The sequence below is a fragment of the Leopardus geoffroyi genome, chromosome B3 (assembly GCF_018350155.1).
Source record: "Leopardus geoffroyi isolate Oge1 chromosome B3, O.geoffroyi_Oge1_pat1.0, whole genome shotgun sequence".
NCBI classification, from domain to species: Eukaryota; Metazoa; Chordata; class Mammalia; order Carnivora; family Felidae; genus Leopardus; species Leopardus geoffroyi.
In genome coordinates, this window is record NC_059337.1 from 51930000 (window position 1) to 51952873 (window position 22874).

The 22874-nt window shown below is 41.7% G+C and overlaps 1 protein-coding gene across 13 annotated transcripts in view; it reads left to right on the forward strand.

Moving 5' to 3' along the window:
* Positions 1 to 5526: 5526 nt before the first annotated feature.
* The window catches only part of MYO5A (myosin VA), a 196014-nt gene continuing 178666 nt past the window's right edge, over positions 5527 to 22874 (forward strand). For 3 of the 13 annotated variants that reach the window (XM_045449707.1, XM_045449709.1, XM_045449716.1), the window contains exon 1: positions 5529 to 6036. In XM_045449707.1, the coding sequence (XP_045305663.1) occupies positions 6010 to 6036 (27 nt within the window). In that variant the 5' untranslated portion in view covers positions 5529 to 6009. Of the gene's footprint in view, positions 6037 to 22874 lie in introns of all 13 variants that reach the window. The other 10 variants (XM_045449712.1, XM_045449715.1, XM_045449714.1 and 7 more) reach the window with 6 other exon arrangements.

Sequence of the window (22874 nt, forward strand, 5' to 3'; positions counted from 1 at the left end):
AACAAATATACTATACTAAGATGATAATAAGGTAAAATGGTTGCAGGGTGTCTTAATCTATTCAAGCTACTATAACAAAATACCATAGAATGGATGGCTTAACAACAGAAATTTCTCACAATTCTGGAGGCTGGGAAGCCCAAGATCAAGGTGCTGACACCTTGGTGTCTGGTGACACAGTATCTTCACATGGTAGAAGGGGTGAGGGATCTTTCTGGGGTCTCTTTTAAAAAAAATTTTTTTTTTTCAACGTTTATTTATTTTTGGGACAGAGAGAGACAGAGCATGAACGGGGGAGGGGCAGAGAGAGAGAGAGAGACACAGAATCGGAAACAGGCTCCAGGCTCTGAGCCATCAGCCCAGAGCCTGACGCGGGGCTCGAACTCACGGACCGCGAGATCGTGACCTGGCTGAAGTCGGACGCTTAACCGACTGCGCCACCCAGGCGCTCCCTGGGGTCTCTTTTAAAAGGGCACTAATGCCATTCATGAAGGCTCCACCCTTATTACCTAATCACCTTCCAAAGCCCACACCTCCTACTACCATCACCTTGGGGGGTAGGATTTCAATATATGAATTAGGCAGGGGTAGGGATGGGAGGGTGGCAGAGGTATAAACATTCAATTCATTGCCCAGGTGTATGACAACTTTGTATTATCTTTGCAGTTTTTTCTATAAATATAAAACATAAAAGTTTATTTAGGGGCACCTGGGTGGCTCATTTGGTTAAGCATCTGACTTTGACTCAGGTCATGACCTCGTGTTTTGTGAGTTGGAGCCCTGCATCTGGCTTTGGGCTAACCTCTCAGAGCCTGCTTGGGATTCTCTCCTTGTTTCTGTCCCTCCCCTGCCTAGTGTTCTCTCTCTCTCTGTCTCTCCACCCCCCTTCAAAAATAAATAAACTTTTAAGAAGTGTATTTAAAGAACAAAACAAAAGAAGGCTCACATGGGCTAGGTGGCTTAGTCCCACATTAGAACTAGGACTAGAATCAAGGTCATTTTAATCTAAGTCATTTTGACTACTGAGGAGCTTCCATCACTACCACATGGAAAGTAGGTGTACTTAAAATCACGAAGTAGGTGTACTTAAATTCACGAAGATCAGGGTAGTATAAAGCAGGTGAAAGCTATGGATATGAGTAGAAAGCATTTCAAGATCCAGAACATCAGCTGATGGGGGAATCTGGTACCAGAGAACCAGGCATAGAGATGCAGAGGCTAGTCAAATAGCTGGTGGTCAGGGCACAGGGAGAAGACTGGGAACAAAGGGCCAGAGATCACACAGATATTTTAGGACACAGAAGATTAGAATCTAGAATTAGAATAATAGGTACTGAGACTAAAAATAATTGCACCTTTTGAGTTAAGTACTATACTTTTAATCCTCCTTGCCTTGGGAGTCTTAAAGTGTGCCTAGGCCTAAATTCAGGTGGGAGGGAGCTAGAAAAACTGGCTGGGGTTGGAGAAGCGAAGGAGTGGGGAGCTAGTAGTTCCTGATGCCTGCCTTCCATCTTTCAAAAGTCTTCCAGGTCTTACTCTATTCTTAATTTTGGCTTTGCTTCATAGCCTAGTTCCCTTATACTATTCTTTTATATATCCTTTGATAATAAAAGACCTCTCATACATATCATTATTTGGATCTTCCAGTAAACTATTTGGGGTTCTTTTCCACCCATTTAGATGTCACCCGTGCCCTAGGGTTTAGTCCTCTGAAACACTAAATATTAGGATATATAAATGCCAACTAATTAACCAGTAACACAGTGTTTTGCCTCTGCTTCTAGAATAGGCTAATCTTACAGAATCAGAATTACTACTTTTTTAAAAAATGTATTTACTTAGTTTGAGGGAGAGAGAGAGAGTGCTTGAACAGGGGAGTGGCAGAAAGAGACAGAATCCCAAGGAGGCTTTGCACCACCAGTGTAGAGCCCGATGTGGAGCTCAAACTCACGAACTATGAGATCATGACCTGAACCAAAACTAGGAATCTGATGCTTAACCGACTGAACCACCCAGGCACCCCTAGAATTACTACTTTCTATGATCATGCAGCATGGACTGCCCCTTCCCCAGCTACTCATTATAGTGAGCTCCCCCAGGTCAAATGCCATATTTCATTAATTTCTGTCTTTATTATTTTAAGTGCTGGCACATAATAGGCCCTCCATCAAATTATTTTTTTCAATTTGAATAAAGCAATGACCACCCTACTAAATTGCTAGCCTCCCACATTCTGTTTTCTGTTTAGTTTTTCTCCATTGTACACAGCTATGGGTTGAATTGTGTGTCCCCTCCCCACCTCTAAAAGATGCTTAAGTCCTTTCTACTCCTAGTCCTTGTGAATGAGACCTTATTGGAAATAGGGTCTTTGTAAATGATCATGTTAAGATGAGGTCATTAGGCTGGGCCCTAATCCAACATGACTGTGGCCTTATAAAAATGTGAAATTTAGACACAGACACACATGCACACGGGGAGAATGCCATGTAAAGATGAAGACTGAGATTGGGGTGAGCACCAGAATCCAATGAATGTCAAAGACTGTAAGCAAACCACTGGGATATAGGAGAGAGGCCTGGAACAGTCTCTCTCCCAGCTTCTGGAAGGAACCAACTCTGCCAACACTTAGATCGAAGACTTCTAGCCTCCAGATCATACAGCACATTACAGTTTAAGCTATGCTATTTGTGGTGCTTTATTAGTGCAATCTCAGCAAATGAATACTTGTCGTCTTTCCCTTCTACCTTTATCATTGTCTCCCTGATTAGAATATAAGCTCCTTGAGGTCAGAGATTTTATCTGTGTTGTTCACTCACAAGTGAACATGTAAAACAGTGTCTGGCACATAATAGCTCTCAATATTTGTTGCAAAAAGTGATACAAATGTTTTGGAAGAGAGGGATTTTTCACATTAACTTGGGCATTGTTTTTATTTGAGACAAACTACATGAAAATGTTCCCAATTATAAAGTGATAATTGAGAACTTCATTAACTTCAAATATACAATGACATCTGGCAACTCTTTGGGAGGGAGGAATCCTAAATCCTGGAAAGTTGTAACTATTGCTAGTTTCCATACTTCACTAATGACAAAGTGCTTGGAACTGTGAATATATGTGATTAAAGTAAGGGAGGTCAGCCATCTGGGTTTCCTTGTTGCTTCTTTTGGCTTTTAAGCCTACTCTTTTTCTGAAAGAGGTAAAGTCAAGTCAAGGGTAGAGAATCCTTCTCCTCTTCCTCATCTCCACTACCTTTCTCTTACTGCGGCCCCCAAAATTTGGGTGGTTGAATGCATGTGTTTAGGAATTAGAAGACAATAATTCTAGTTTTTTGTCTCTCTGTCAAAAAAAAAGTCTCATCTATGAGACCCTTTTTAAAGCTTTTTCTCAATATAGGAGAAGAAAAAGTTTTCCTCAACCCTTTTGGAGTGCCTAGCTGTGTATAAAAATTAAACTGACAAAGACCGATTAAGAGGAGAAGTGACATATATATTTATGTTGTTTTCTGTGACACAGGAGCATTGACCCAAAGAAATGGCAAAACCTATTTGCTTTTACAGTAGGTTGAACAAAGAGAAGCAATTGTGGAAAAGTGACTAAACTCTGTGGGGAGGCGAATGGTAGATAAGAATTACTTTTTTTTTTTTTTAATTTTTTTTTTAACGTTTATTTTATTTTTGAGACAGAGAGAGAGAGACACAGCATGAACGGGGGAGGGGCAGAGAGAGAGGGAGACACAGAATAGAGAGAGAGTGTGTGTGCACAAGCAAGCTGGGGAGAGGCAGAGAGAGAGAGAGCTTGTCTGGCTTGTCTTTAAAAAAAATTTTTTTTTTCAACGTTTATTTATTTTTGGGACAGAGAGAGACAGAGCATAAAAGGGGGAGGGGCAGAGAGAGAGGGAGACACAGAATCGGAAGCAGGCTCCAGGCTCTGAGCCATCAGCCCAGAGCCCGACGCGGGGCTCGAACTCGCGGACCGGGAGATCGTGACCTGAGCTGAAGTCGGACACTCAACCGACTGAGCCACCCAGGCGCCCCAAGAATTACTTTAACAAAGGTTTGTTGGTGCAGAATTCTCTTGGTCTCAGCTTCTCCTTGATGATAAGAATGTTACTTTCCTTCTGGTATAGGGAGGGCATCTTTCCTATAGGAATTTCATGTCCTTCTTTTAAGAAAAAGAATGTTTTTCGTGTATTTGCTGTTTTTCAAGCGCTCCGAATTCAAAATAGTTGGTATGCCAAAGCAGCATACCCTGGGGTGTATGCCGTAAACTCCTTCATCAACATTTCTCAACAGTCCTGAGAGGTAAGTATTATCCGAGGATGAGGAAACAGAGTGGTTACCACCTTACACAAGGCATGAAGAATTTATAAGAGGTAGAATTCAAGCCTCCTAAATCTCAATCCAGTGCCCTTCCTGTTGTACTGGTCATAGCTACACATTTTCCCTTTTTGTGTATGGACAAACAAAGGGTGGGACCCCAAAACATAAAAGAGATGTGATTTTAAAATTGGAAGGAACAGAGAATTCTGTGGGTCTTTGGATTCTGTAGCCATTACCTATGGCATCTCTGAGGGGATTGTGAACAGTGAGTAAGGGAAAGACAAGCTTGAATTCCAGGGAGTGAGGACTGGCCCTAAGCCCTCCCCCCACATATCAATGGTCTTCCTTCACATACACATGCTGGATACACACCGGGGCCAGCCTTGAGACATGGTCTTGATAGAACCCATCTCAGATTGCCAGGACAGGCATTTCAGAATTCAAAGAAATAAGATGAGAATAATAAGAGGCTGGGATTAAAAAAATATGGAGATTAGTCAGCCAGGAGTGAAAGTGGGGGTGCAGAGCAGGTAGAAGGTGAAGACAGTATGGGCACAGGGGGTTGGGGGTGGGGAAAGACCACATTCTTGGGCTTGATGTGCAAGAATAACAGCAGATTGAATGGCACGCCTGAGTCTCCTTTGACCTTTTGATACAGAGTTAATTTGCAGTATGGACTTTGTACAAAAGCCCCTGCAATCTTCAGGTGGCATCCGGATACCTTCTGGTGGCACCATGGAACGGATAATCACCAGGGGCAACAGGACTGGGTCGGAAAGGCAGTGGCACCTTGGCAAACACATAGACTTAGCAGAGGTAGGCACCTGGGCTGCCCCCCTGGGGGCATCTTGTTTCAAGAAACGATGCCCGGGCTGATGCCCAAGTGTTAGGGTGATTTTGGTGATCATCTATCCCAGATTACTGGTCCTCACTGTCCAGCTCCCAGTTCGCTGCTCCTAAGAGGATCTTCTGTGAGTTCTAGGTTGTTCTGTGGACTTCGAAGAAGACTCCTCCCAAATCGTTTCTCTAAAATTGCCTGGAAGGATAGGAAAAGCTTCTGGAGACTCCTAGTCGTTTACCTGGACACACGCAGTGACACCAGCTATCGCCGCCCCTCTCGGTGGCTGGGCCATTCTGCACCGCCCAGGGCTCGCTGTAGAGGAGAAGGGACGTCCGGGGTGCCACGCGCCCCCGGGGCAGGTGTGCCGCGAAAGAGTGGCCGGGGCGGGCTTCCGGGCCTCGGCGGCGCTGGCTAGCAGGGCAAGGATGCTCAGAGCCGGCAGCAGAGGGGAGGCAGCGTGAGCCGGAGAGAGCCCTGAGCAGCCGCTGTGGCAGCGCCGGAGCGCAGCCTCCTCCCGCTCCCACAATGCACAGGGCGGCGGCGGCGGCGGCGGCAGCGGCAGCATCACCGGCCGCCCAGGGGGCTGCGGCTGCGACCCCGAGGACCCCGGGCACGCGGAGCTCTCGCGCCTGCTCGCGGCGAGCCCGGGAGTGATGGCGAGGTCTCCGCGGGCCGCCCGCGCCTGAGGCGCCCCGCCCCGCCCCGCCCGCCGCTGCCCGCCCCGCCCGGCCCTGCCCCGCGCGCAGCCGGCGGCTGCCTGGGCGCTTCCTAGTTGGCGCGGGCGGCCGCCCAGGCTAGGTGCGGCCTCCGCTCAGGCGGGGGGCGTCGGCGCCGCGGGGCCCCGCCATGGCAGCTTCCGAGCTCTACACAAAGGTGAGGCGCCGCGGGGAGGGGGCCGCGCGGCCCGGCACCGCCCGCTCTGGGGCTAGGGAGGGGCGGGGGCCGGCGCGGCTGCACCACCCCTTCGCCATCATTTCAAAACCCCCGGCCCGGCCCGCCTGCCGCAGAGGCGCCTTCCTCTTTCGGGCGCTCGGGGCGCAGGCCTGCCCTGGGGGTCTCTCTGGCCCCTGCCACGCTTCCTGGGCTGGGTGCTCAGCGTGTTTCTGATTGGAAAGGGGGGGCCGCCGCCAGGATTGCCCTGCCCGCCGGTTTGGTTTCGGAAAACGCCTGGTTGCGGGAGATGCTTGATCGGGTGGATCAGATGGTCCCTCCCTTGGGGACAGGCGCTTAAAATAACGTCTTGTGTTGGTATGCGGTGCCACTTCTACCGCCAGCCAGCCTTTCTGTGAGATTATTTGGAGTCCTGCAAACACGGTCGCCAGTCGATTTTTCACCCCTGAAGCCGGGTTTCACATTGCTTCCCTGGGGGTGGTGAGCCCTTGAAGATGCAGCCGGATAAATGCGAGATGATTCATGGGCTCGGATGCTCGGCTCTCATTTGTCCCTGGGAGTTTGCTACCTACGTGAATCCCTTAGAGCCTTGTTATGCTCCATGGCTTCACCATCCTCTGGGGCGAGCCTTAAGGAAAGTGGCAGCCTTTTCTTTCTTACACTGACATCAGTTTTCTCCCGGTCTGGTAATCTATGAATGGCATATTTTGGAAAACTGCCCCTTTGAACACTTATGAAAATTTGTCTTGGGCGGTGTGGTGCTTTGTGAATGTATGTAGTCATGGCATTTTATACTATAACTCCAGTGTACGTAGGTGTTTTGCTAACTGTTAATTACCCTTAATTCCAGTTAACAGAATTGCCTTAACTTTTCAAGTTCACGTTTGTGGCAGAATCTCCATTTAGGATCTTAGAATCATTGCTTCCAAATGTGATGCAAAGTAAACCCAGGACCCAAGTTGCAGCATGTTATAGAAGAAGTCTGAACCCACCATCAAGAGACCTGGATTCTGGCCCAGGCCATTTCACTTACGGTGTGACCTTGGGCAAGTCACTTAACTTCTTTTGTTTGGTTGTCTCATATCTGTAAATGGAGTTAATTACACCTGCCCGGCCTCTCTTACAAGGCTGTTGTGAGATCAGACCTAGTAATAGATGGGAAAGCTTTTGCAGCCTGTGAATTTCTCAACAAATGTGAGGTATATGATTAATTTCTTCAACCATGAAATGAGGAGTTTGCTTGAAACACTCTTTAGGTCCTCTTTTTTTTTCCAGCCATACATTTAAAGACTTCACAGTAGGAACTTCTGTCTAAACCTGGTAATTTTCTTAGGCATTGTAGGCCTCTAATGTATGAATGAATGCAATTAGGAACTGATTCGGTTACTTTATTAATAAACATTGATCCAGTGCTAACTATGTGCCAGGTACTGCTCTAAGTGCTTTACAAATAATAACTCGTTTATTCCTCTTAATGAACATATGAGGGTAGGTACTGAGAAGTGCCATGAAGAGATACAGGTCTGTAAACATTCCTTAGTTCCTTTGTATAGCCCTCTACTCTTCACTGTGGGGAGGAGTCCATCAGTGAGCTGCCTAATTGTGGGCTGCTTAACTAGAGACTGGATAATAAGTTGCTCTTGGTGTTAAATCAGCTTTTTTTCTCCCAAGATAATTTTGAAGAAAAAAAATTTTTTTAAATACTGTGATTTTTAAATTGCAAGGATTTGAGTTTTGGTCATAGCTTCATCACACACTGTTAAAATTTGGCTTTTAGGCATTGTAAAGACAGACTGGTTTAGACATCAAAAGTGAGTTGAGCTTAAATTGCCTTCTAAATACATTTATGCCTAAGTATAATCTCCTCGCTTGGCTATTTGTTGGCTGATTCTTTTTGTGAATGGGCCTTAGCTTAATGGTGGGCCAGAATATTTATTGAACACCTCTTGGGTGCCAGGTACTTTATTTAATATTGAGAGGTTCTAACAATGAACAAGACACAGCCCTTTCCCGCACAGGGCTCACAGTCTGTTTCCTATATTCTTGACCTACTTTGAATATCCAGGAGCATAAATAACCTGTTGTTACCTCCATAGCAGGGAGACAGCTGGTGTGGTATTTATTAGTAGAAATTAGGGAATGGGTTGGGACGTGGGGAAGGTTGGATGATTCTAGAGATAGAAGCTTGGGTAGTGATTATTAGAGGAAGAGGGAAATCATTAGAGGTGAAATCAATGGATAAACACAGGGATTTTTCCCTCACAGAGGATTATAGGGAAGGAAGTTCTGGAGTAGATTATAAGGAAAGATGTATTAGTGACGTGCCATAATTATGGTATTCAACGTAGTGGTTAAATCTGAAAAGTGCCCTTTTAAAAAATGTCATTCAGAGTTTAAAGGCAGATTTTGATATGTGATACATAGCAGCTCCCATAACAGTGAAAGGCAGGAGATCATTCAGTTTATTCTTTGTAGCTAAAATGATAATGGTTTTCTCATAGTAAGTTATCAGGGCTTCCATTTTGTAAATTTTTCCAGCAGCATAAACATTTTAAGGACAATAGCTAGATTCCCAGGATATAACATTTCTGGAAACTAACATTTTGGTTAAAATGTTTTTATTTTATTTTATTTTATTTTTAAGTTTATTCTGAGAGAGAGAGAGAGAGAGAGAGAAAGCACAGGGGCAGGGGCAGAGAGAGAGAGAGAGAAGGAGAGAGAATCCCAAGCAGGCTACGCTGGCAGCACAGAGCCCGACTCAGGGCTCCAGCCCACAACCCATGAGATCATGACCTGAGCCAAAATCAAGAGTCAGATGCTGAACTGACTGAGTCACCCAGGCGCCCCTGTTTGTTGGTTTTTAAAATAAAGGCTTTATTGAGATATAATTTACATACCATGCAACTCCCAATTTAAAGGGTACGATTCTTTTTTTAAATTTTTTTAATGTTTATTTATTTTTTGAGAGAGTAAGCGAGCAGGGGAGGGGCCAAGAGAGAGGCAGACACAGAATCCAAAGCAGGTGCCGGGTTCTGAGCTGTCAGCACAGAACCCATGTGGGGTTCAAACTCACAAATGGTGAGATCATGACCTGAGCTGAAGTCGGATGCTTAACCGACTGAGCCACCCAGGTGCCCCTAAAGTGTACATTTCTTAAATAAGTAAACATTAAAAAAACCCCAGAAAACAAAAAGCTTCCATGTTCTCTCTCCCAAAATAAATAAATAAACATTAAAAAAAAATAAAGTTTACAATTCAGGGGCCGCCTGGGTGGCTCAGTCGGTTGAGCATCCGACTCTTGATTTCTGCTCAGGTCATAATTGCAGGGTCATGGGATGGAGCCCTGCATCACGCTCTGTGGAGCCTGATTAAAATTCTCTCTCTCCTTCTCCCTCTGCCCCTCTTGTGTGTTTGTGTGTGTGTACTCTCTCTCAAAAAAATAAAAGTGTATAATTCAGAGATATTTAGTATAATCACAGTCGTGGGTCAGTTTGTGTTGAGATCCACCTGGCTTGTTCCCAAAAGAATTAAAGGTGGCTATGATATCTCATTGCTTTCTGATTTTGAAATTATTTGCTAGTCATGACTTGCCAGTGGATATTTGAATCATAATGTCACCCATAGATGCTTTCAGTAACTTCGAAGGATTCAGCATTTGTGGAGCAGAGTTTATTAATTAGGCCTGGATAGATCACCAGCAGCAGTAAAATGTCATGGTAGTCCTCCTCACATGAGCTTCCCAAACATCATGGATAACACCATAAATGCCCTAGAATGCCCAAGATTATCTGAAGTCGTTTAATTAGAAGTCCCATTGTCTATCAGGATGCTGAGTTTTGTAACAGTACAAAAACTAAAGCCCCTACTAGAGAAGCAACATATACTTTCCTAGATGAAACTACAATTTAGGCCAATAGATTGTATATCTGTAATCTTCCTTTCCCACTATATTTCTTCATACGTACTGAAGCCACATGGCCTAGATTTTTTTCTGGGATAGTTCCTGTTTTATATTCTATGCCATTTTCCCCCTACCATCAATCCTGGAAATTCTAATATTTGGGTGTTGAAATTACATTTCTCAGACTACTTTCAGCATCTTAAAGCAGGACAGAAACCTCATGTCTCATCATGTGCCTGATACAGGATTTAGCAAATACATTCGATTTCCTCAAGTATCCTGTCTTGCCCCTTCCATCTATATTTCCTCCCGATGTCTCTAATGGCAGGGAAACAGACTCTAAATGATAGTTTGAGATGATTAGTTCACTTGTAGGAATGGAGTAGGGTACAAAGAAGTGGTTAAACAAGTAAGCACGTTTCCAGGCATGTTGAACAGGATGAGTAATAGAGTGGAGAGCTGGGAGCCAGGGAAACCAAAAAAAAAAAAACAAAAAAAAAACAAAAAAAAACCCACCAAAAAAAACTGTTGTAGGAAACAAAATAGGAAGTGATGAAGCTCTGGTAGACTGAGGCACAGGCAGAAGTTATGTGAGAAAAGGACAAAGCTGAGAGGCAGGTCTCTGTGATGGATTGGGTACAGGAAGGGAAGGAGAGGGAACAGCATAAGTTAACACCAGTAGCTCTAGATTTGGAAACTGGAAATTAATTCCCATTATGTCATGGAGTTTTGCAGACTCCGTGTAACCTGTAAGCTACTAAGAAATACTTCTTCAGACTGCTTGAGCACAGCAGAAAGCTCATGATTTCCTCTTGAAATTTGTTACTGTCTCTTGAAGTGTGAAAGTTTGGTGTATTGCCCAGTGGCTAAAAGAGTACAAAGGAGTTCTCATTTTAATGAGAGTTGCTACTGCCAGATGAACATTTCAAATCTATCTGGTGCTTTTAGCAGTTCAAAGTAGGGGAATACTGGAGGAAGGTCTATGAATGGGGTTCCTGGGATTTAACCATTACCTCCAAAGGGTTGGGGCAGGGTGGAGGTGCACTATAAGAAAGTGTGGGAGAGGACAGGCAAACCCTCTTTCCTTACATCTTGTCTCCGAATGTAATATAGCTTCTTAGTTTTTTACTTTATAATGGATTTTGCCTCCATAGGGAGAATGTAGGGGCACATGGCCCACTGGAGGATAGAGTTTGATGTATTCGTCTCTACTTAGGCAATTCCTAATGAAGTATAAGGTCTTGTGAAAAGTTGAGACTCCTAGCCAGGAGTTTCTATGTAATAAGGCCTGGCCCTCGGTAAAGTGTCATGTGGGCAACCCCACTCCTCCCATTCCACCCGACTGACAGGTCTCCTTCCCACAGAGTCGTCCCAGACTTTGTCCATTTGTCTCCCTGGGGAGTTTGTCCTCTCCTTTCCTTCCAGCACCTGCCTCTCTGTCTCTCTTTCCAACAACTTTAGTGAGGTATAATTTATATGTAATAAAATTCACTCATTTTAAATGTACAGCTTAGTGAGTTTGACAGATATGTTCTGTCATGTAACCACTACCACAAACAAGATATAGAACATTTTCATCATCCTCAAAAGTTCCTTGTGCTAAGCTTCTTTTCTTCCCCAGTTAATTCTTTGTGGCTAAAAGGATAATTTTTTAAATGAACTCCTATTTACTGGAGTTGTGCTTGCCCAGTGGGGCATCAGGAAGAGTTGTTTGTTTTCAAAATGTATGTTATGGTTTCACGTTAGCCCAACCAATAGAGAGATACTTAGTCTAGAGGCCTGAACTGAGGTGTCGCTTCTGTGGAGTTTCATTCACAGTGGGAGGTGGGAGTGGATCGAAAAGGATTTTAGGTGATTTATTTAATTTTTCCTTCACACACTTACCCCTTTACCTTTATTGATAGGGTCTGCCTTTGATGCCTTGGGTCCTTAGGTCCTTAGTGTGCTAAAATGCCCGTTGGTCACTTTTGCCTTTTAACAGTTGTCCTGTTCCATCTACCTTGGTTGTAATGTCAGTCTGGGTTTGTGGTGATACAGATTTTTAAACTGCAGAAACTTATCCCTGGCTTCTTCATGCCTCGGACCTTCTCCATTTCTTTTCTAAGCCCTCCTCAGCTGGAAGTCTCCTAAACCAGCAACCATTAGTATTAAACAGCTCCTTGTACCACAGAGGCTTTTTGCCAGTTGTGGAACTTGGGGATGGTGTGATTATGTTTTGACTTCAAAATAAAGACTCCAAACTTGGTTGAAATCAAGGGAGAAGTACATTGTCCACTTCTAAGTGTTCATGAGGACCATCTGTCTACCTCCTTTGGCCTGATGTGCTGCTGTGTTGTGAACATGTTGTTGTGTTCACAGTGCTGAACTGGAGGGAGGCGGGGTACTAAAAAGACAAGTTTTGTCTCTCCTTAGTCACTCATACAGAAACTTGCATTTTCCTGGCCAGGAATCCTGTGTGTATGTTTGGGGTTTCTACTTCTTTGTAAAAACACACGGAAACTAGAGGAGTTTCAGAATGGGAGAAGTAAAATGATTATGGCAATAAAGAAGGTAGATTAGAAAGGCAGAACTCCTTAACTCAGAAAGGTGAAGGTGGAAAATGATGAAGTATTTAACATCAAGAATAATAGAAGTTTTATAACATCGAATCTCAGGGATTCTTGTTAGATCTTGAAATAAATAAATATGTTATTTAAAATGAATTTCTACTTGGGGGTGCCTGGGTAACAGTCAGTTAAGCATCCGACTTCGGCTCAGGTCATGGTCTCACGGTTTGTGGGTTTGGGTCCCATGTTGAGCTCTGTGCTGACACCTCGTAGCCTGGAGCCTGCTTTGGATTCTGTGTCTCCCTCTCTCTCTGCCTCTCCCCTGCTCTCATTCTGTCTCTCTCTTTCTCAAAAATAAACATTGTAAAATGAATTTCTGCTTTAAACATTATGTTTACATTTATGAAACTTATTACCTCAAGTTATGATGGCAGCTAGTATGTAGTAGATAAATAAAAAGGGCCTGGATAATTCATACATCATAGTTCTGAGATACTGACTTAACAAACATCTCTTTGACAGTGTTAAACAGTTTACCAGCCAGAGCTGTTTTAGTTGGAAGTAACAGAAACATGACTCAAAGCCAAAAAGGATTTTATTTGCTTCTATGACCTGAACACCCAGGTCCATGGATTCAAAGCTAGAATGTGGTCTCTTGGGCTCTCTGTCACTGACTTTCATGTCAGATTATGCTGTCTACCATTGGTTTCATCCACATGACAGCTCTTTTCATGATGAAAAAGATGGTCAGTGGCACCTGCCGACCACATGATCTTCCAGCTCTGGGCCTGGAGGAAGAGAGTCTGGTAGAAGAATCCTGGTTGCCCTTGCTAGGGGTCATGTGGCCTCTCATTCCACTCTGCTGTGTAGGCAGTGGAGGAAAAATACTATGTGTAGTCAAGTCCTGCTCATCTCAGGCCAGGCAGAGGATGAGATCTCATGATGAATAGCTCTGCTCACATCTGGTGGCTGAAAACTGTTGCCCATCATAAAGAAAAGTCAGTGTCTGCTATGAATAAGTCACCAAAAATGACAAAGCGATTGAATTCTGCCCCTACCCTTCTGGTCTTTAAGCAGAAGAATGGGAGGATTTTGCATGGACAGAAGACATTGTATATCTTTCCCTAGAGAATCATTTGAATTAAAAAAAAAGAAAAAAGACCCATGGAGAATCCATATAAACAAATGTTACTGAAATCCTATCAGAGATTGAAGATTTGAAAAGTATTTTTCATTCAGTCTTAATTAGGGGGTTATGAACCCTATGTCACCTTTCTTTCTGATCTCTTTCTGCTCTATTTACTCAGCATTTTATTTTCCCTCATTTTCTTCATTTTTTTGCTTGAATACATGATCTCTTCCCTCATTTTCAGCAATGAATACATTGTAAAATTTATTATTCCCCTTTGATTGTCTAAATCATCCTGTATGCATCTTCAATGTTCTTTTTATGCTCTCTTGCCTTCCATTCTGTCATCTACAAATGTTATCTGTCTACGTCGACAGATGTCCTCTGTCATCTTGATCCCCCTACTCCTTTATTTTATCTATTCATCCTAGTGCTCTCTTGTGCTTTGTTATAATCAAACACACACACACACACACACACACACACACACACACACACACTCCCCAAAAAGGGAATAAAACAAATTCTTATGAAGTAAATTGTTATTCAGTAACTAATTAGATTGTGGAGGGTGCTTCATTTCCTCAAATCCTTGTACTTCTGCTTTGTTACCATTCTCTGAACCTGACATCACAATAGAAAGTAATTTCTCATGAGTTTACATAAGTTTTTTTCTGTGTATGGGGGTGTCTATGTGTTTTAAACAATTAAACACTTTTGTGTTAGACTAGTTTTTAGTCTAGACTGCACTAGTGAGAACTTAGTTTTTCATTTTGCTCTACTGAAGTATATACAATAAGATGACGGCTATTTCTTTAAGGATACCATCTTACTTTAAAACATTGTTGTAACAGTATTTTAAAAACTTTATTCAGAATTGGTCTCTACGTGTTCAAGCTGAGAAAAATCTTACTTCTTATTTGACAAGTGTCATGCTCATGCTGGGAGCAGAAGTCCTGGAGATGTTTCATAAAATCAGGAGATGTGTATTTTAATAAGGAATTTGGGTCAAAATGTGGATTCAGTATTTATCAACTCAGAATAAATAGATGGGTATTATCTATCTCTTTAGGTATATATCTATATCTTTTTATAGAAGTGAAAAGCCACTAGCCACTAGAGCTAATATTGCATTTTCACCCACCCTTCCTGTTTATACTCATTTTTTTCATCTTAGACCAAAATTTCTCAACCTCTGCCCTATTGTCATAGAAGGCTAGATAATCCTTCCTTTCTGCAGGCTTGTCCTGTGTATTATATGTTTAGCCAAATCCCTAACCTTTATCTGCTAGAGCCAGTAACATCCCCCACCCCCAGTTGTGATAACCAAACTTTATTATCTACAGACATTGCCAAATATCCCATGGGGGGGCCAAATCCCTCTCCCTACTACCCTCATTTGAGAACCTCTGCCCTAGACCTTAAGGCTTAAACTAGGGTAAGAAAAAGTGGGAAAGAGTTAAAAACAGAAGCAGAGATTTATTGGAAAAACTGTTAAAAAATAACTTTTCAGTAGTTTCTTTTTTGCTTATAGAAATGATACATCATGAACAATTTGGAAAATACAAAAACATATGAAGGAAGAAAATTAAAAATAAACTAATACCATCCAGAAATAATCATTGTCAATTAGTAATTTGCTTCCTTAAGTCTTTCATATGTATGTATGTATGTATGTATGTATGTATGTATGTATTTTTTAATGTTTATTCTTGAGAGAGAGAGAGAGCATGAACAAGTGAAGGGCAAAGAGAGGGAGAGACAAAATCTGAAGTAGGCTCCAGGATCTGAACTGTCAGCACAGAACCTGACTGGGGGCTTGAACCCATGAACCGCAAGATCATGACCTGAGCCGAACTCAGATGCTTAACCAACCGAGCCACCCAGGCACCCCTCATCTGTATTCATAATGTAGTTTTCATGATGTTTTAAATGTAATATGTATTGTGAAAAATTTTTTATGATTAAATCTTTATTAAGAATGTTTTTAGTGACTGCATAATTTTCCATCATCTGCATGTACCATAATTTATTTACTGCTTGGCCTTTTCACTATTATAAGACAGGGACTATGGTGAGCATCTATGTACATAAATCTTTGAATTAGTCAGTTTTAGTCAATTTTATATTCCACGTCTCCCTGATAAGTGTTATCATTTACATTTATGCAGGGTAGTGTATTCACATTTATTTCATTTTAAAAATAGTACTTTCTATGTACATTGCTTCAGGGCTAGGGTGACCAGATGGCCCACTTATGTGAGATGCTTTTTGCCATCCAGTGCCTTTATTGTGTTTTGAGAAATCCTCTTAGATTGAAATACATAAATTTATTTCAAAAATTTAACCTTTTGGAAATCTAAACTATTTGCTTTTTCTGACCATTTTCCTCATTGTTGCCCTTATTCATTGTTTCTCTTTGATCTTGGGGGAATCTGGGCCAGACAGAATTATTGAATTAGAAAGAATTAAAACAACCATGAAGCTTTTGTCCTAAGAGTACAAACAATATAATATTAACTTGAAAATTACCTGAAAATATGTTACCATTTTATTATAGACAACATGTTCTCCTGATTAGAACAATTATTTGTCTGGAGTGGTCTGGAACAATTATTTGTTTTCAGTGGATACTCAAGAACCTGAGAGATCTTCAGCACCTGCTTTAAAACGAATAGAATGGAAGTGCCTGGATGGCTCAGTCAGTTGAGCATCCAACTCTTGATTGTGGCCCAGGTCATGATCCCAGAGTCGTGGGATTGAGCCCGAGAGTGGAGCCTACTTAAGATTCTCTCTCTCTCTCTCTCTCTCTCTCTCTCTCTCTCTCCCTCTCTCTCTCCCCCCCCAGCCCCTCCCCTGCTTGCGTTCGCTCGCTCTCTCTAAAAAATAAAACAAAAACACAAGTAGAATGGAGCAAAATACACCCAGCATTAAAGATAGCATCCTAGAACAGAATCTTTATAGCACTCAGAAGGTGTTTTGGGGTTTGTGAGGCCAGTGGGTCATTGCTGTGTACAGCAGCACTGCTTAAGGACTGGTAGCCACAAGTGTGGTTGAAAGTTGATTGTTTGGAAATGTGGATATTGAAGCCATAGGAAACTGAGCAGAAGCCTTAGTGTCGTTGGAAATTTCTTCGCTTTTATTCCTCCATGAAAACCTTGATTTTTACCTTCTTTAGTTGTTACTTGTTTTCTTCTAAAAACTGTGGCTTGCATAAATGCATGACTCCATGGCAGTATAATTATCAAATAATCATGGTTAATATTTACTGAGGTCTTACTATGGACCAGACACTATTCTGAGGACTTTGATACAACTGTGTCCTTTCTTGGCTTCTACCTCTTCCAGTGCCTGAAAGAGAGGCACTATATTATAGCAGTCAAGGTATGGACCTATACTTAGAGTTTGAATTGTGGTTGGAATCCTGGATTCTCTGTTCACTTTTTGTGTGACCTTGATGAGCTACTTAGCCTCCATGTGCCTCAATTTCCTCATTTTTATTATAAGGATAATAACACCTACCTCATATGGTTTTAATGATGACTAAATTTTTTCTTTTTTCTTTGAGAGAGTGAGAGAGAGTGTTGAGAGAAAGAATCTTTGGCAGGTTCCATGCTTAGCATACAGCCTGATGCCGGGCTTGATCTCATGGCCATGAGATCATGTTCTGAGCCAAAATCAAGAGGCAGATGCTCAACCCACTGAGCCACCAGGTGCCCCCTAAATTTGTTAATATATAAAAAATGTTTAGAATAGTAACTGATACATAATAACATACTTAACTGTTGGCTGCTTTATTGCTCTTTTGGTTGTGGCTATTATTCTCTTTTCTGGCTGCTTTGTCTTCTTCATAACCTCAGCAACCTCCTATTACCCCCTAGATATTGGTGCTCCCAGGCCCTGTTTGTAACCTAAACTCCCTTCCACTGTGGCCTGATCTGCTCCTGAAAAGTTAGGTATGAACCTGTGTTGACGACTTGCAAATCTGTTTTCAGCCTATTTGCTTTCCCTACAAACCTAGGTCTCTGTGATGATTGCCTATGGGCATCTTTACAAGCACTTGGAGCCTAGCATATTCAAAATTGAACTCATCATCTCCACCCTTCCTGTTCATCCCACTCTACCCTACTTCTTTGTGTCTTCCTTCCTCATCTGTAGGATGGGGTAATAGTAATAATCTACTTCGTAGGGTTATTAAGAAGATTAAATGACATAGTTTATGCATAGCACTTAGAATAATGCCTGGTACCTATTTGACAAATGTTAGCCACTATAATTGTTACTATTTATATTTCTTGTTTTGTGAATGGCGTCAACATCTATCCATGTACTCAAACCAAAAATTTAGAAATTGTCTTGATTTATTCCCCTTTAACCCCACACCCCAATCACTTACCATTTCCTGGTGCTATCCATGCTTTGTTTGGACCCTTTATTATTTTTTTCTTGTATCTTGTAAAAGTATCCTAAGCAATTCTTGCTCTAACTCCTATAATCTGGTTTTTGTTCTGCTACCAGAGTGATTTTTTTTTTTATTTCATTTTTTGATGTTTTATTTATTTTTGAGACAGAGAGAGACAGAGCATGAGCAGGGGAAGGGTAGAGAGAAGGTGACACAGAATTCCAAGCAGGCTCCAGGCTCTGAGTTGTCAGCACAGAGCCCGACGCAGGGCTTGAACTCACAAACCTGAACTCATGACCTGAGCTGAAGTCAGATGCTTAACCTACTGAGCCACCCAGGTGCCCCCAAAGTTTTTGTATAATGAAGATATCATCATGGTACTCTCTGACTTGAAATTCTTTCATGATTCCCTATAGGATATTGTCTTGAGAATAAGTATGTTAGTGCAGTGCTTTCCAAACTTTGGTGTACATCTGAAATCACCTAGTAATCTTGTTAAAATGGAGATTATGATGTAGGTCTGTGATGGGGCCCCAAGACTCTATTTCTAACAACTCCCAGCTGACGCCACTGCTGCTGGATTGAGGACTGCACTTGAGTAGTGAGGCTGTAATATATTGGGCTTTTCCTGATCTGCCTTCACCGTGGGCCTGCCTCCTATCTCATTTTCCCTCATGACATTCAGGTGTTCACTTGAAGTCAGGAGCTCTTCCTGCTTTGCAGCATTCCCCTTGCCTGGCTTTCTCCACTGTTTATTCATGAATTAGGTCTTTCAGATCCTAGTTTGTGTAAGATGTTCCTTTGTGTTCTTATACATCTGTCCTGACACAACACTGCATTGCAGATGTTTATCTCCCCAGTGCTTCTCTGAGCCCCTTAAGGAAGGGAAATATCACATTTGTTTTGTTTTGTTTTGTTTTATTTATTTATTTATTTTTTTAAAGTTTATTTACTTTTGAGAGAGAGAGAGAGAGCATAAGCAAGGGAGGGGCAGAGAGAGAGAGAGGGAGAGAGACAATCCCAAGCAGGCTCCATGCTGTCAGCACAGAGCCCCATGGGCTTGATCCCATGAACCATAAGAGGATGTGGGGGCAATCTGGCTGTGACATCTGTCACCCCATTGATCGCCAGTGTTGACTTGGCTGATCTGGCTGGCTAGGCGGGTGTCCCCTTTCTCCCTCACCACTCCATGTGCATCCCTCCTGAAGCTGTGCGCTCGGTTGAAGAGGATTACCTTCCCCAATAGAGGAGGACCGTTCTTTGGTCATGGGTATACGAGTAGCTGTGCTCCCCTGCTAGAACCTCCAAACAAGCTCTCAAGGTCCATGAACCGTAAGAATAATGACCTGAGTGGAAATCCAGAGTTGGATGCTTAACCAGCTGAGCCACCCAGGAGCCCCTTGTTGTGTTTTAATAACAACTTTATTGAGATATCATTTATATACATTACAATTCATTCATTTAAAGGTGTAATTCAGTGGTTCCGATGTTTTTTGACCTACCATCTGGACTTGGGTTTAATACATATTAAGTAACACCTCCATGATTGAATGAATGAATGAATTAGATGATGTCAAAATACCATTGGAAAATTTTCTCCAGATCTTCCTCTGTGTATCTGTAATTTTTGGCTTTAATGTTTCAGCATTCGAGTCATCTTATTTATTCATCAGTAATTCTTCATGAGCTTCCTTCTTTCACCCCCCCTTTTTGGCACCAGGATAGGAGTGATTTTATTCTTCCCTTGGTCAGTTTTAATGCATCATTATAGATTGCTTACCTGAATTCTCCAGTGCTTCCAGTTCTCTTTTTCAAGTCAGACTTTAATGACCAGTATTGACCTAAAACATAGATCTTACCATCCTGCTCTCCAGCTTAAAACCTCTGGTTTGGGGTTGGGGTGCCTGGGTGGCTCAGTCAGTTAAGTGGCCGACTTCGGCTCAGGTCATGACCTCATGGTTCATGTCAGATCCTCGGATCCTCTGTCCCTCTGTCTCTGCCCCTCCCCGGCTTGTGCACACATTCTCTCTCTAAATAAATGAATGAATGAATGAATGAATGAATGAATGAATAAAATAAAAAACATTAAAAAAAAGAAAAAGAAAACATTAACCCTACCCTAGAGGCAGGGCCAGGTTTAAAACACAAAAACAAAAACAAAAAACATCTGGCTGGTCCCCAGCCTCTCCTCCACTGCCCTATTTATCTACTACAGAATTAATTCTTTCCTTATCCTGCTATTTAAGACTCTTGATCTTTTTCTAACCCTGTTCTCCTGGCTTGATCTTTCACAACACTGGGGTTTCTCGGACTTCATATGTAGCAGTCATCTGGAGTGCTTTTAAATTGTTAATTCCCGAGTCTTGCTTCCAGAGACTCTGAGTCAGTAGGTTTGGTAGCCCCAGAAATCTGCATTTCTAACCAACGCCATAAAGGATTCTGATGCAGGTAGTCTATAGAACTCCACTCTTTGACATAGAAATGACCTTGCTGCTTGAGCCTGTGTGCCATCTTGGCTTGACTTTGGACTTTGTGTACCGTACTTCCTCTTATCAGAATATCCCCCTCCTTAGTAAATGCTCAATAAAAGTTAGTTGAATTGAACTATTTGTTCAGTGGTGGTGGTGAGTCTTTTTAAAATTATAAGATGATATTACTGTGGATACATTGTGGGTCACTTTTTTTTCCCCCTGACTATCCTTGGTGTTTCACTTTTAATAGAATATGTGAGAAAACCAGGCACATGGAAGTGACCCAGTAAATCTTTTTGCTATTTTTAAAGGCAACTGGAAAAACTGCCTCTCTTATATTAAAACTAAATTGGGAATCTTCTATGGTGAAAGATGTTCCGTTACCTTTACTAATAATAGATGTGAAATAGTATAATAAATGACTTGCAAAATTACATTAGAAACTATTTTCCTTTTAAAAAAAACTTTTAAAAAACTATATAAATAATAAATATTCAGTGCAGAGCCTTGGAAAATTCAGAAATACAAAATAAAGGATTGCATGTAATCTCTGTCCTTACATATTCTTAATATTTTGATGTATGCTTTTCTATTTTTTTATGTATATTTTCTCCAACAAAATGGTTTATTTCGTACTATTTTGCAGCAAGATTTTTTTTTGTCTAAATGGTGTATTCTGCCAATACATATTCTTTTACAATATCTTTTTAATGGATTCAGAATGTTATATTGCATCAATTGGTCATAATGTTGCTCAACCAGTCCCCTATGGTAAATTCCAATTTTTTGACAATTTACATTTAAACTGAAGAGCCAAAAGCCTTTGTGTGTTCCTTTAAAAAGAAATCATTTGTAGTTGTTCATGAATTTGACTATACAGAACATGCTGTTTTTCTACATAACAATATTGGTATAAAAACTTGGTGATTATCATATCAGTGTTAAGAGGATTAACTTATTAGAGTTTAGAAGGACTGAAAAAAACACAGGACTATCAAAGCACTCAGAAATAAATCCTTAAATATTTGAGATCTCTGAGTATCAATCACAACTGCCCACTAGAAGGAAATTCTCCAGATTATAGATGTAGATAGATCAAGGATATTAATCAGTGGGCCAGGTGCATTAAGCTATAGGTTAGCTCCAACTGAGAGGACAATGATTTCCTTCCTCCACCAGTATTTTGGAAGCCATATGGTAGGTAGGATGAATTGTATTGTAATCTATATATTGATATACTCGCTTTTTCTTGTTAGTCAAAGAGGCTGTCCCTGACTAATAAAAGCACTCAGAATTTGTCAAGCGTATGCATCCATGTTTAATGGCAGGATGGCCTGGTTACTCAGAAACTGTTGGCTTTAGAAATGAAAGTGTTGACTTAGGCTAAAGGGAGAAGAAATAGAGCAGTTGTTGTTATTCAAGAAAAAACACATTTTCCAATCAAGAGAAGTAATGTGGGAGATAATCTTTGAAACATAAGATTGAGCTCTTAAAAGCTCTTAAAAGGAGTATTTTGGTTAATGTATTTCAGTTAAGCCCCCTTGGTTTACAAATACTATAAATGTTTCTTATAATGAGTTTCTACCTGAAATGTCTGGGACACTGGCCAGGGATTCTTAAGGGCCCATTCTTGAGGTATTCTGTCCCCTTGGGGCAGAGGTGGCACATTGTTGGGTCCAAGGATTTTCTAAGTCTGTGTCAGGAGCAGTGCCTTAGTCTTTGAAAAATCTGTGGCCCATGCAAAATTTCCTCTTCCATCACTGCCTGTTAGAGTCATTGAGGTCTAATTTGTCTTTGGGAACTGGGGCCTCCATTCTGATGGTGTGTTTAACAAGGATCTGGACAAAACCTGTAGTGTGCAGCCTAAATGACTAGAGTAAGGATTAGGATGTCTCATTGGAGTTGATGAAAAGATAAGTGATGCGGACATTTAAGTCAGCATCAGTTCACAAATCTGTAAGACTCGGTTGTAATTGGTACCAATTCTGTACATTAAACCTACATTCTTTTTTTTTTTTTTTTTTTTTTAACATTTATTTATTTTTGAGACAGAGAGAGACAGAGCATGAGCAGGGGAGGGTCAGAGAGAGAGGGAGACACAGAATCCGAAACAGGCTCCAGGCTCTGAACTGTCAGCCCAGAGCCTGATGCAGGGCTTGAACTCACGGACCGTGAGATCATGACCTGAGCCGAAGTCGGACGCCCAACTGACTGAGCCACCCAGGCACCCCAAACCTATATTCCTAAAATAATTATGTTCATAAGATTAAACATCTCCTATAATCTTGCTCATCTATTGTTGTTTTTCAGGATTTTCTAAGGTAACTGTCATAGACTATGGTGAAATTTAATAAATCTGAGTAAGTAGAGG